The sequence below is a fragment of the Chrysochloris asiatica genome, unplaced genomic scaffold, assembly GCF_000296735.1.
Source record: "Chrysochloris asiatica unplaced genomic scaffold, ChrAsi1.0 scaffold00033, whole genome shotgun sequence".
Taxonomy (NCBI): domain Eukaryota; kingdom Metazoa; phylum Chordata; class Mammalia; order Afrosoricida; family Chrysochloridae; genus Chrysochloris; species Chrysochloris asiatica.
The window spans coordinates 16975603-16990394 of NW_006408551.1; the positions used below are offsets into that span (position 1 = coordinate 16975603).

The window sequence follows — 14792 nt, forward strand, 5'->3', positions numbered from 1 at the left end:
CCAACCTTGAAGTTCAAACCAACTTTTCAGTCTATTGCATTAACCCACAGCAACACAACAATGTGCAATTTAGAAATTGGATATCTAAAGCAGGGGGAGATAAAGGCAAGAAGTGACTAGCTTACAAACTTTCATGAGTGTCTTTACAGCTAAAATGATTGGAAGAGGTAAATTAATCCTTCATGTATGGAAGCGACAGTGGCTAGAAGAGCCAAGAGGTGGTCTGTGGTGCAGTGAATTTTTTTTAAAGCAAGGTGGAGATATGTCTGATCCTTGCTTCATAGGAATTGGCCTTGGGCTGATGTGGAGTTTGAGTCTTCCTTCCCTTGTGAAGTTTCAGAAGGTCAGATTTCATCTCCATTCCATTATTTATAGTTTGCTAAAGCCCACCACTTGTGGTACTTCTATTTTATTAAAGGCCACCACTTGCGGTACTTGTATTAGAGGAGCACTAGCTATCATAAGAGCAAATGATCTTATGAGCATCATCTTGAATAATGGCATGAGGTGCACAATGTCATGCTATCTCACTATTAGTCACATGAAGTTTCATCACTTGATTAAGGGGCAATTGACAAATTATCTTCATTGGAAAATATACATCCTTCATCATAATTGTTGTTGTTAAGTGCTGTTGAATCAGTTCCGACTCATAATGTCTCTATATAGAGTTTCTGAGGAACAGCTGGTGGATTTGAGCTGCCAACCTCGTGGTTCATGTTTATCCTACAGCGGCACACCAGAAGTCCTCTTCACAATTGTTGTTGTTATGTGCCGTGGAGTCGGTTCCGACTCATAACGACCCTGTACAGGGTTTCCGAGACTGTAAATCTTTACGTGAGCAGAAAGCCTCATCTTTCTCCCACGGAACAGCTGCTATTTTGACCTGTTGACCTTGCCGTTCACAGCCCGATTCATAATCACTACGCTACCAGAGCTCCTTCACAATGGGTAGTCTATTATTGACATGAGAATGTCCAGTTTCTCAATGAGTTTTCACTTAATGGCTTTAGTATCTGTATTCATCAAGGTTCTTCAGGAAAACATAACTAATAGTACAGACAAACAGATAGATAGATAGTAAAATAGAGAGTCAGCAAAAATGAGGGAAACACTCAATGAGATGGGTTGGCACAATAGTTCAACAATGAGTTCAAACATACCAGTGATGGCGGGGACAGTACAGGACCAGGAGACATTCTATTCTGTTACACAGAAGGTCACCATGATTGGAAGCCAACTTGAAGGCAATGCACGGTCAATGATGCTGAGCTTCTTTCAAGGACTTATTGCCCATTTGTATCTCTTCTTCAGAGAAATATCTATTCAAGTTCTTTCCCCATTTAAAAATTATTATTATTATTTGCTTTTCTTTCTTGCTGAATTCTTATCTATGTTAGCTGGTAGAATGTGACTGAGTTGTATGTATATACAGAAACTTAACATCTGGAATCTTATTTCCAAATCTTTGTTGATAACAAAGATATACATATACTTGGCTTGTCTCTGGGCATCAGTTTGGCATGTTGAGTTTGAAGTAGCCTAGGGACATAGAGTCTTAATTAAGTGCTCTGAAGTCATTCCAACTCATAGTGACCTTGTATAGGGTTTCCAAGGAGTGGCTGTTGGGCTGGAATCCCCAACCTTGTGGTTAGCCAACCTGTGCTTATCCTACAGTGCCACACCAGAACTCCCTGCCTGCCCCTTTCTAGAGTACGAAGAGTTTTGATATGCATAGCAGGAGGAGGGGTTCTCAGCTCCATCCTTGTATATGCATAACTAAGGCATGAGAACTAGGAGTTTCAGCAAGCACAGTGGGAGGGTGCTGTTGGCTCAGTCCTAGCTGAAGCATAACTAAAGCATGAGATAGTGGGAACTGGGGGAAGGGATTGGAGATAAGGTTTAAGTTGACATTGGTGTTGTTGTTAAGTGACATTGTTGTTGCTAAGTGCCCTAGAGTCGATTCTGACTAATAGGGACCCTGTGTAGGGTTTCCAAGGAGCAGCTGGTGAGCTTGAACCACTGGCCTTGCAGTTCAAACGACTTTGCAGTCTGATGCTTTAGCCCACAGCACCACACCAGTACTCCTAAGTGACGTTGTTGTTAAGTGTCGTTGAGTCAGTTCCAACCCACAGGGACCCTGTATAGGGTTCCCAAGGAGCAGCTGGTGAGCTTGAGCCACCGATTTTGCAGTTCAAACAATTTTGCAATCTGACGCATTAGCCCACAGCGCCATACCAGGACAGCCTGGCCATTTTGGAGCGTTTGTTTGCGCTCTAGCCCTACAAAACAGGGACAAGCATTAAAAAGACAGTGTCCTGTCCCCAGTCCTAGATTCCAGTTCAGTAGGTCTGGAATGGACCCTAGCACTCTGTATTGGAATACGAGGCGAGGCTTACCTACTTAAAACCCCATTGCCATCCAGTGGATTCCAATTCACAGCAACTCTGTAGGAGAAAGTAGAAGTGCGCCATCGTGTTTGTGATCTGAAATCGTTACTAAAGCAGATTGCCACATCTTTCTCCTGGTGTTATGGTAAAGGGACAGGAGGGAAAAGATCAGCAGTGGTGGCAGCAGGAAAACATCAATAGAACCATAAAACAAAACAAAACAAACCCTCCAAATACAAAGAACAGAGTGGCAGAATGTGGACAAGAGATACAAAATTTATTTCTTGTCCGGTGGGCAAGATATAAACAAGATTGTCATTGCTTTTGTTAAGTGCTGTTGAGTCAGTTCTGACTCTGCATTGGGTTTCCAAGGAGCAGCTAGTGAGTTTGAACCAGCTACCCTGCGATTCAAGCTGACCTTGTGGTCCAGTGCATTATCCTACAGTACCATAAAACAAAAAACAACAACTATCTCCTGGTGAGATTGGAACCCAGAGGGTTTTGTGAACCTCCCTCCCTATTCAGCTACTGAATGGAGATTGTTATCAGCTACCTATTAATGTCCTCCTTAACTAGTTTTCAGCTCAGGCACAAAATATTGCCAATAGTCCCAACATGGTGCCACTAGGGCTAACCTGGTCCTTGAACCAGGAGCCTGACAGAAGGGCACGTGTGTGGAGTGTCCCAGATGCCCCTGCAACGGATCCATCATGGACGTCAGATGGGAAAAGATAAACAAGGCAACAGTACAAGGAAGCAGAAAAGTGCCAACAGAAAAAGCCTGCCCCTTTAAAAAATACAGCGGACCCATCTCTGTAGCTTAACCCCTGGATAGGAAAACACCTTAGACTATGACCACAAGGAGATAAGCTGCTACCTGCAGCTTGTCTACCCTGCAGGAGGCTCTGTTGTCTATGGCATGTCTCCCTGCAGGTCATTTCCACACTCTTTAATGCTATATTTCATGACTTTTTAGACTTCTGTAGCTCGACCCGGTATCACTGGGAAACTGTTGGTGGATTCTAACCACTGACCTTTTGGTTAGCCATGAAGCACTTAACTACTGCACCACCGTGGCTTCAATAAGTGACTTATAACCAAAAATCCAAACCAACTGCCATCTAATTGATTCTGACTCATAGCAACACTAAGGAGCTCTGGTAGCGTAGTGGTTACGAATCGGGCTGCGAACCGCAAGGTCAGCAGTTCGAAACTACCAGCTGTTCTGTGGGAGAAAGATGAGACTTTCTGCTCCCGTAAAGATTTACAGCCTCAGAAACCCCGTATAGGGTTGCTATGAGTCGGAACCAACTCCACGGCACATAGCAACACTATTGTCTATCATTGTAAATAGCATCATGATAAATGGAGAAGAGACTCAAGTTGTCAAAGACAACAATCAACACTCATGGGGGCAGCAGTCAAAAAAAGAAAGAAAGAAATCAGAGAACATATTGCTTTAGGCAAGCCTGTTGCATGAGATGTCTTCAAAGTTATGAGCAAAGATATCAGTTTGAGGACTACAGTGAGCCTGACTCAAGCTATGATACTGTCAGTGATCTCATATGTATATGAAAATTATGCAATGAGTAAGGAAGAAAGGTAGAAGAATAAATGCATTTGAATTATGGTATTGGAGAAGAATATTGAAAATACTATGGACAGACAGAAGAACAACCAAATCTGTGCTGGAAGAAGTACAGCCAGAATGCTCCTTAGAAGCCAGGATGCCAAGACTTTGTCTTTCAAACTTCGGACACGTCATTAGAAGAATCCAGTCCTGGTGTGGTGCTATAGGAAAAGAACCAGACTACAAGTTTGGTTAGAACCACAAGGTCAGCGGTTCAAACTTAGCAGCCTTTCTTCGGAAACACGATGCTATGAGTCGGAAATGACTCATTGACACTTAACAACAATAAAGACCCTGGAAAAGGGCATCATAATTAGTAAAGTAGTGGGTTAGCCAAAAAGAGGAAGACCCTCAAAAAGATGGGTTGGCACAGTGGAAACAGCAATGGACTTAAACATTGCAATTGTTAAGGACTGCAAGACCATGCAGGGTTGTACATCAGGTCAATATGAGTCAGAACTGACTAGATGACACCTCAAAACAACAACAAATCTTTCTCCTGCTGAACAGGTGGTGAATTTGAACTGCCAAACCTACTGTTAGCAGCCCAATTCTGATTCCACAGCTGAGTTTAATAATTTACAAATGCCTTGTGCTGGGAGCCAGCCCCGGCAAATTTATTTCAGGGTTTTTTATCTGAGGGGGGATGCTGCGGTCGGCGATAAGAATTACACGGAGTCAATAAGTTGTAATGAATTCAAAAATCTTCTTATTACATGCTTTATTCTTCTCATTTCTATGCTACTCTACTCTCTCATTCTTTACTGTCCTACTCATTCTTTACTCCCCTGCTCTCCTGCTCATCTCTTCTGCTTCTTTTCTCCCTTCCCCTGCTCCTGCTCTACATTACTCCCGCTATCCTCCCTCCATTCTTTTCTCTCGTCTCCTCTCCACCTCATAGTCCTTCTTCTCCCCCTTTCTCTCTTCTCCTTCCTTCTACTTACTTATTCTATCTTACAATCCCCTTATATACCGTTACAAAAACCATTGCTTTCATAGTAATCAATGACATCAAAATACAATCAAGTCTGGGGCACATTCCTCATGGTTTACAACTCTTAAATTTACAACAGGGATGGGAAGTTACAGCAAAGACATTATCTCAAGGCATAGGAGGCATTCAGGCACCTTGAAACCTTTTAGTTAAAACATTTGTTCCTACATAAATCTATTCTTTTCTCTTAGAAGCCAGTTGACCTTTACATGTTTCTTAACCTTTGTCTGTTAAGTCTTATTAATTTTAGTTGTTAGGTGCAATTAACTCTCCATTAACTTCTTCCATACACTATCTGTTTATAGCCTACAAAAACATCACTTATCAGGGAAACTGAGGCTATGAAAAACAACTTCTCTATTTTACTGATCATTAATTTAAGAACGTCTAAGTCAGACTTTTTATTTAGTATCTGTATATACCCATAGCCTTTATCTATAGTCTAATTGTTTTAGGAATTCTTGTACCCACAGCCCTTATTTATGGCCTGGTTGCTTTCAAGGATTCTTTATTGCCTTAAACTAAGGCTACAAGGAAGAATGTTTACGATCACTAAACCTAAACTGGTAGTAATTCAATTGACAAATCCTGTCTCCTAGCAATCTTAAGAACATTGTTAATATAAGTATTAAAACTACCTAAGATTACAAGTAGAATAAAATTTAGCTAACGTATGGATTCTAACTTTTAATAAAAATATACTAAAGTGTGGAAGAGTCAAAATCTAAAGTAAAAGGGATACTAATAAAATCATGAATAAATCAGAGAACGATTCAAAAAGAAAAAAATTTAACTAGGGATCTGCGCATAGAATATTTTTTCCTTGAAGCTTTGCTATTCAAGGAAAATAATTCATGGTTGCTCTGCAAAAACAATGAATTCTTCAATGCACAGGTTTCCCGTGTCTCATTTATTTAATTCCTCGATTAATATGTCTCAATTTATTTATTTTAATTAATTATGGCTCTTGTCAGCCTTGTTATTGTTGTCAAGGGCCCCTGAGTTTTTTCCAACTCATAGCAACCCTGTATAGGGTTTCCGAGGTTGTACATCTTTGTGCACAGTAAGCCTCATCTTTCCCTCTCAGAGCTGCTGCTGGGGCTTGAACTGGTTTCAGTCCAATGCTTATTGTACAGAGCCACAGGGTTCCCCCTAAGTGGCTTGTTGTTTAATACTGTTGAGTTGTTCTGACTCAAAGAGACATGGTATAGAGTTCCGCAGGAGTGGGAGGTGGGTTTGAACCACCGACCTTGGTGTTAACTATGCAGTGCCATGCTTATCTTATAGCACCACACCAAGACTACATAGAAACTTCTTGTTATGTGCTATCCCTGTACAGGGTTTCTGAGGAGCAGTTGATGGCTTTGAACCACCGAATAAGTGGATTTTTGGTGGTGGTGGTGGTGGTGTGTCCTCAAGTTGGTTATGACGCATAGCAACCCTGTATAGGGTTACTCAGGCTGTAAATCTTTTTTTTTTTTTTAAAGCTTTTATTGTGAATTGAGTGATAGTTTACAAGGCAGAACATCGGTTTTGCATGCAACCAATCGCATTTTGTTTAATTACAATGATTACAATCCCTTCCATGCACCATCGGTTAATAGCATTTGCTCTATTTCCTCTCCCTCTCTTTAAATGTACATAAAAACACGCAGGAATATATATAATCGTGGGCTAATGCGCTGGACTGCAAAGTGGGTTTGAAACGCAAGGTAGGCGGTTCAAGCTCACCAGCAGTGCTTAGGAACCCTGTACACAGGGTCGCTATGGGTCGGAACTGACTAGACCGCACAACAACAACAACAAAACAACCAAAGGGCACATTCTACAAGCCTGCTTCCTGCTCCGCAGCACAGAGCTTTTCTCCTTCTACTAATCTGGAGTCCTCAGCTGCTCTGTCTCTTCATGCCATCACTTTTGTCTCTGGTGTCGCTGCTTCTCTGCATAGGTGCCCACACTCTGCTCGGTAAATCTTTATTGGAACAGAAAAAAAAGCCTCATCTTTCTCATGCAGAAGCTGCCGGTAGATTCCAACTATTGACCTTGCTGGTTAGCAGTCCAGTTCATAAATCCACTACTACCAAACTCTTGAATAAGTGGCTTGTTGTTGTTAAGTGCCATCGAGTCCGTTCCAACTCATTGACACGGTGTGTAGGGTTTCCGAGAAGCAACTCTAGTGGATTTGAACCACCAACGTTGTGGTTAACAGCCCAAAGTTTATCCTAAAGTAGCACTGACTGTAAATATCTGCAGCCTTGGAACACTTCTAACTCTGCCTGGCAGGGTTGCGATGAGGCAAAATCCACTCAATAGCAATGCGTTTGGTTTCCAAGGCTCTTTCATTGTTTAGGAAGTCGGCCCCAAAATGGTCACTGAAGTTTCTCCAAAGTCAAGTCACTCTTCTGAGTGGATGGGGGCGTGTGTATGTGTCGCCAGTTAACCTTTTGCTGGGAGGGATGTTCTTTCTTATTCGTTTTTCTGGGGTCAGAAATGTGGTCTTCCCCCACGTTTCCTTTTCCGCAGGAGATACACAAAAGGTTGTGCAGGCGCCGCACTGGTAGCTCCAGGACTAGCGGGATTTAGGGTGACCTCCCGGCTCCTCACTTCCGGATGCCCAGCCAGACATCTCTCCTGTTCCCGCCCCCTTTCCTCCTCCCCGCCAACTGGATCTGGGGGCGGAGCTTCGCCCCTTGGCGTTTGCAAGTGCCGACTGGGCGGTCCTCAGAGCTGATTGGCTGATCGTGATTATGTAGCGGTCTGGGTTTGCCAAAATTCTCTGTATCGACTGCCGGGAAGGGAACATGGCCTGCTTAGATGGGAATTTGCGGGAGCTGCGGGGAGTTCTGTGTCCAGCCAAGGACCCAGTGGAGAAAGATAATGACTGTCTAAAAGAGGATGTGGAGGAGGATGAAGACCCAGTGTTTGTCGACGCCGAGGAACTCTGCAGTGGGGGTGTAAAGGCTGGTTGCCTCCCCGGTCGCCTTCGTGGTGAGTAGAACAAGCCCTCCCTCGCTTTCTAGGCTTCTGGGCCCCAGCAAGGCTCCCCGCCACTGCTAAGACTTGGGGATGGGCTAGCTGCCTACTCCTGTTGTTGTTGTTGTTGTTGTTAATGTGCCGTGGAGTCGGTTCCGACTCATAGCGACCCTGTACAGGGTTTCCGAGGCTGTAAATCTTTACGGGAGCAGAAAGCCTCATCTTTATCCCGCGAACTGCTGATCTTGTGGTTCGCAGCCCGATTCGTAACCACAACGCTACCCTACTCCTACTTAGGATAAAATGCTGTTAATAATAATAACAATAGCAGTGACTTTAAAGAGCCCGAATTTAACACATAGCATGTGCTCAATTAAAGTCACTGTTAAGTTTGGGCTCTGCCTGTATTACTACAGTTAGTGTTCACAGATCCTTTGAGGTTATCTTAAACAGATGAGGAACATCATAGAGGGGCTGGGTAGTCTTGTGCAGGCAGCTGGTGAATGGGGGATTCTGTAAAAAGACCCAGAATCAGGGCTTTAACTTTAAACTTATCCTGCCTGGAGTCCCTGGTAACGTAGTGTAGGGTACGTGTTGGGCTGCTAACTGCAATGTCAGCAGTTGAATGCACCAGCCCCTCCGTGGGAGAAAGATGAGGCTTTCTGCTCTTCTAAAGATTTACAGTCACGGAAACCCTATATAGGGTTGGAACTGCCTTGAAGGCATACAACAGCAGCAGCCTGAAGGCCTATACATTGTTATTCTTTAACTACTTAGAACACAAGGATTAACTCAGCTGGTTGGTTTTAACCTTGTGTAGTTTTCTGTTATATAAAATACACGTAGACCCCCATGTAGGAATAGTTGAGTTACTTACAACAGTGATACTCAGGACTGCCCCTGCGCCCCCCCCCCCATTGTCCTGAGTAATGTGTACTACATACAATGTGTCAGTGAGTAATTTGCTGATGTTTTCATTCTCATGCTAACCCCTAAAGACAAATAAAGACTAGATTTAACACACTTATGATAAATGGCAGTTATAACAAAAATGATCCCTGGTATGGTACTGTAGGTTAGCATTGCACTGCTAACCACAATGCCAGTGGTTCGAGTGTTCCTCGGAAACCCTCTACAAGGTCACTATGAGTCGGAATCGATTTGATAGCATTTAACCACAGCAACGGTAATGGTGGTGGTAGTGTGCCATGGAGTCGGTAGGACCCAGACCCTGTAGCAGGTTTCCAAGGCTGTAAAGATTAACAGGAAGCAGAAAGCCTTTCTCCTGTGAATTCGCTGGTAGATCCCAACTGCTGACCTTGGAGAGAACAGCCCAATTCCTCACTCACTAAGCTACCAAGACTCTTTGCAAAAGTAATTAAAAAAAAATAATAATAAAAGAGGAGGCTTTAAATCTTTGAGGGAGCAGAAAGCCTCATGCTTCTCTCGCCCTTAAGGATTGTTATTGTTAAGTGCCCATAAAGACTACAGCCTACGAAATCCCATTGAGCAGGTCTGTGAATTGAAATTGACTAAAATGGCTTACAACAATAGCAGCTATATTTCAAGCAAGTTGTTTGGTGAGATAAAATAATGAAGTTCCTGTCTTAAGGGAGCTTACAGTATAGTGAAATAAATGTTGCTGTTGTTAAGTGCTATAAAGTCGGTTCTGACTCAGTGGCCCTGTATAAAGTTTCCAAGGAGCCTCTGGTGAATCTGAGCCACCGACTTTGAGGTTCAAACCCACCTTGTGGTCAAGTGCATTATCCTACAGTGTCACACCAGGACTCTTAGTGAATTGAATGTTGTTGTTGTTGTTAAGTACCGTGGATTCAGACTCATAGTGATCCTGCACAGGGTTTCCGAGGCTGTAAATCTTTAGGGGAGCAGAAAGCCTCATCTTTCTCCTGTGGAACCGCAGGTAGTTTCAAACTGCTGACCTTGAGGTTGGCAGCCTGACTCGTAACCACTACACTACCAGAGCTCCTTAGTGATTGAATGTTGTTGTTAAGTACCGTGGAGTTGGTTCTGACTCATAGTGACCCTGCACAGGGTTTCCGAGGCTGTAAATCTTTATGGGAGCAGAATGCCTTATCTTCTTCCCACGGAACCGCAGGTAGTTTTGAACTGCCGACATTGAGGTTAGCAGCCTGATTTGTAATCACTACGCTACCAGAGCTTCTTAAAATAATCACAGAAGTAACTACTGTTAATGGTGAACAGGAATGGTAGCTAGTACTATGAGAGACTATATTCATGTGATTCAGGGAAGGCTTTCCTGAGGAAGTGATACTTAAGCTGATGTCTGTAATAAACTAGATGTAAAGAGAACACTTAAAGCAGATGGAACAGCTTGTGCAAAGGCCCAGTGGTAACAGGGAGTATGACATTTTTAGGAACTACATAAAGGCCAGTATTGCCTGAGATTAGAACAGCAGGAAGAAGCTTGCTTTTAAAATAGGAAGAACAGATATTTGTTACGTATTGTGGTCACCTCTTGCTTTGCAAAAGGAGCTCTGGTAGTTTAAGTGGGTATGAGTACAGCTACTAATCTCACGGTCAGCAGTTCAAAACTACCAGCAGTAAAAGATGAGGCTTTCTGCTGCTGTAAATATTTACAGCCTCGGAAATCCTCTACAGGGTATCTGTGAGTCAGAACTGACTCCATGGCACATAATCATCACCACCACCTTGGTTTTATAAAGACAAATGAAACACAGTACCCAGTAGAGAGATTTAGTACAGGACAGAGGAATAAACATGTAAGTGAAATTAAATGCTATAGAAGACCTAGCAGACATCTGTATAAGGTTCTCTCTGGACATTAAAGAGAGTGGTGTGGATCATAAAACATTGGGGAAAGGGTTTTAAAATATCATATCCTAATCCTAAATTTCCTTTTTTTCAAAGTTTCAATTTGTGATGAAAATACTCAAGAGATATTTGAAGTGTTTGGACGTTTCCCATTAATAGGTCCTTGGTGGCAAGTGAGAGTACAAGCAAAGCCTGTGGGAAGGAGCTACTATACTCAAGGATTTCCATCTTACTTTTTACAGTCCGATATGTCACCACCAAATCAACAACAGATCTGTTCTCTTTTTCTTACGGAGTGTCAGGTGTCCGATGAATTTAAAACTCTGTTTTTAAAATGGGTAAATGAAGTATCAAGCTATGAAGACCTAAACTTTGAAAATATTAGAGAAACATTAAGAACTTTCCAAAGGGAAAGTGAAAGGAAAAATAAAAAGAAATCGGCACAGAATAAACAGGAAGAGACTTTATCAGATTGTGAGATGAGTCTTCCACTGGAGCACACAAGTAAGTATGGTTTGTATCATTGAGTTGTAATATAATTGAGATATTAATTACTCTTGTATCATATATTCTTAAATTGGTTCAATGAAAGTGTGTTTACATTGCTTTTGGATTATGGCATTGGTAATGACTGGAAAAAGATGTGTATATAAAATGGGATTGTAAAAGTCATGGAAACTTTTAAATGAATGTAAACAAAGGAGTGACAAACTCAACTTTGGTGTTTTGGGACGTTCACCATTGTGCATAACTCTATCAACCCTGTTTAACAGAAACAAGGTCAATGGGGAAATGCACAATGGTGCCTACCTCACACCTGTGTAGATGAACATGGTTGGAGAAAAAACAACTCTGCCCATTGGTTCTAAGTCCTGAAACTGTCAAGTGGACTCAATTGTTGTTTGCCTGGCCTCCTACTGTTTTGTTGTTGTTTTTTTTTAAAGTTTTTTTATTGTGAATTGAGTGATAGTTTACATGGGAGAACATTGTTTTTACACCATTGTTTCATTGCAATGATTATAATCTCCTCCGTGCATCATCATTCAACAGTATTTGCTTCTATTCCCTCTGCTTTTTTTTTTTTTTTTTTTTTTAGGGGGGGGGGGGGGATGTACACAAAAACACTCAGGAATATATAATCATTTAAACAACCAAAGGGCACATTCTGCAAGCCTGCCTTCTGGCCGCCATCACTCAGTCTTTCTCTTTCCATGAGTCTAGAGTCCTCAGCTGCTCCCCCTCTCCATGTCCCCATCTCTTCCTTCATCTCTGGTGTCCCTGCTTCTCTGGATAGGGTCCCACATTCCACTCATGCTCTTCTCCCTTGGTGGTTCTAGGGTCCTCTGTTTCTGGACTGTAAGATGAACTATTCCCCCATTTTTGTTACAAAATTACTACCTTTACAGTTGTGACAGTTATAGCAGTTACTCATTGTTGAATCATAAGAATCTTATCCCCATCTCCTTTTACCAGACCCTTCTAGACAAGATGAAAACTATTCAGTGAAGACTCTACCTTCCACCGCACATTCTTAAACTAAACTCCCTCTTGAAACCTTGTAAGCCAGTCACTTCATGTCTTTATCCACCCCTCATTTTAGGTAGCCAATGTCTAAATTGCACATCCCTATCCTGGTGTGGAGCTGTGGGTTAATGCACCAGACTGCAAAGCCATTTGAACTGTAAGGTCGGCAGTTCAAGCTCACCAGCTGCTCCTCGGAAACCCTATAGAGGGTCGCTATGGGTCGGAACCGACTCGATGGCACTTCACAACAACAATCTACCCTGTATACAGTGGGGATAGCATTGATACTTGATGTGAAGACTCCTTCCCTCTCAGTTGGTATTTTGGGCTATTATGTCTGTAAGTATAGGTCAGCTTCTTCAAATTGTAGCAATTTACACTTGTTTCCTTTATCAAAAATTGTTATTTTTTTATTTTCCTCTAGTCGAGTTCTGATTATCAAGCTATGGAGGCTAGGTCAAATGGGTACTGTCTATAAGTTTGGGTGTTCTCGTGTATGTCCCCTCACTTCACAGCTTCACTGTCAGCTCTAGCCCTCTGTGGCTGTGTCCTTGTCCATGGGCTCAGGTGTTCCCAGGTCTCATCACACTTTGGACCGACCAGCCCTTCATCTTCTCTCTGTCATCTCCAGGTCAACAGGAGTCTATGAAACATGGTTGAACTCAGCCCATTTCTTCATTGCTGCCTTCCCCCCCCCCCTCTTCCATTCACCAGTAGACCAACATGGTCGCCAGCAAGCTTCATTGCCTGCTCATGTGTTCCCTTTGAGTTTCAGTCTGGGAGGGGGGTATGTCCAGAAGGGAGTTGATTGCTTGCCTTGGTGGCTTCTTGGTGAACAACTTGCTTGTTTTTGTAGTAGCCAATCAGACTGCCATTTTTATTTTGTATTTTCCCTGCTGATCTCTCTTTGAAAAAGTTTCTTCTGTTTCCTACTGTTTTGAGTATATCCTCTTCTGCTCTTAGACAAATTTTACACGTTCTAGCTAGGTTTCCATTTTCCCTAAGCTGCCCAAAGTATTCTTGTAGTTGTCAAGGATTTCATTTTACTTGGATCCACAATCAACATCATGGAAGTAGAGTCAAGAAATCAGACATTGTGTAACATAGTGGCTATAAGTGGGACTGTAATCTCAAGGTCGGCAGTTCGAAACGACCAGTGGTTCCAGGGGAGAAAGAGGAGGCTTTCTGCTCCTGTAAAGATTTACAGCCTCGGAAACCATGTACAGGGTCGCTATGAATCGGAATCGACTCCACGGCACATAACCACTACCACCACCACTACACTGGACAAATTGATTGCAAAAGACCTCTTTAATATGTTAAGAAGCAAAGTTGTCATTTCCAGGACATAGATGCTCCCGACCCAAGCCTCATATGCAAGTGAAAGCTGGACAGTGAATAGGGAAGACCCAAGACGAATCGATGCCTTTGAATTATGGTGTTCAAGAATAATGAATATGTCATGGGTTGCCAAGTAACCTGATGGCATAGTGGATTAAGCATAAGGCTGCTAACCTGAAGATCAGTGATTCCAACCTACCATCCACTTGACAGGAGAAAGATGAGGCTGCCTGCTTCTGTAAAGATTTATAGCCTCAGAAACTACAGAGCAGTTCTCCTGTGGATCGTTAATGCGTCAAAGTCAACTTGATGGCAATGGTTTTGACCAGAAGAGTAAACAAACCTGTCTTGGAAAACCTATAAGAGACGATGGTGAGATGTGGTCTCATGTACTTTGGACATATCCCTGGAGAAAGGACATCATGCTTGATAAAGTAGAGGGTCAGCCAGAAGACCCTCAGTGAGATAAATTGACACAGTGTTTACAAAAACGGGCTCAAACATACGAATGATGGTGAGGATGGTGCAGGACTGGGCAGTGTTTCATTCTGTTGTGCAATAAGGTCACTATTAACTGATTGAAAGCACCTAGTGTGGCATTGTGGGTTTATGCGTTAGACTGCAAAGTCAGCTTGAACCACAAGGTGAGCAGTTGAAGCTCACCAGCTGCTCCTCAGAAACCCTATACAGGGTCGCTATGGGTCGGAACCAACTCAATGACACATAACAAAAACAACAGTAGCAACAACAGTGATCTTACCTAAATGCAAGGACTAGTTAATTATCAGCCCCCGTCTGTGAGGAATATTTGATACAATGTCATTCCTTCCTTCTTAAAACCACTTGCTTTCCACAACAACAACTCTGTTAGTTCTTATTTGACTTCACAGGCTTCTACTTGTCTCATTTCCTGGTTTTTACTTTTACCTGTAGGCAACCACGTATTCTGTCTTTATCCTTACATCTCTTCTCTGTCTCTCCTTACTCCTGGATGATTTCAAGTCTAATAAGTTTGCATACCACCTATGCCGGGGTCTGACCTCAACATAGTTGTGTTGTTCACGAGTGTTTGGTTCACGAGGAGGGGAGATCCAGCGGCGATAGGGATAGCGAAAGAATACACAGA

General features: G+C 42.6%; 1 protein-coding gene across 1 annotated transcript in view; it reads left to right on the forward strand.

The window, feature by feature from the left end:
- Positions 1–7815: 7815 nt before the first annotated feature.
- The window catches only part of HELB (helicase (DNA) B), a 51040-nt gene continuing 44063 nt past the window's right edge, over positions 7816–14792 (forward strand). Inside the window, exons 1-2 of the mRNA XM_006859611.1 lie at positions 7816–8002; positions 10898–11305. Coding sequence (XP_006859673.1) covers positions 7816–8002; positions 10898–11305 — 595 coding nt within the window. The remainder of the gene's footprint in view (positions 8003–10897; positions 11306–14792) is intronic.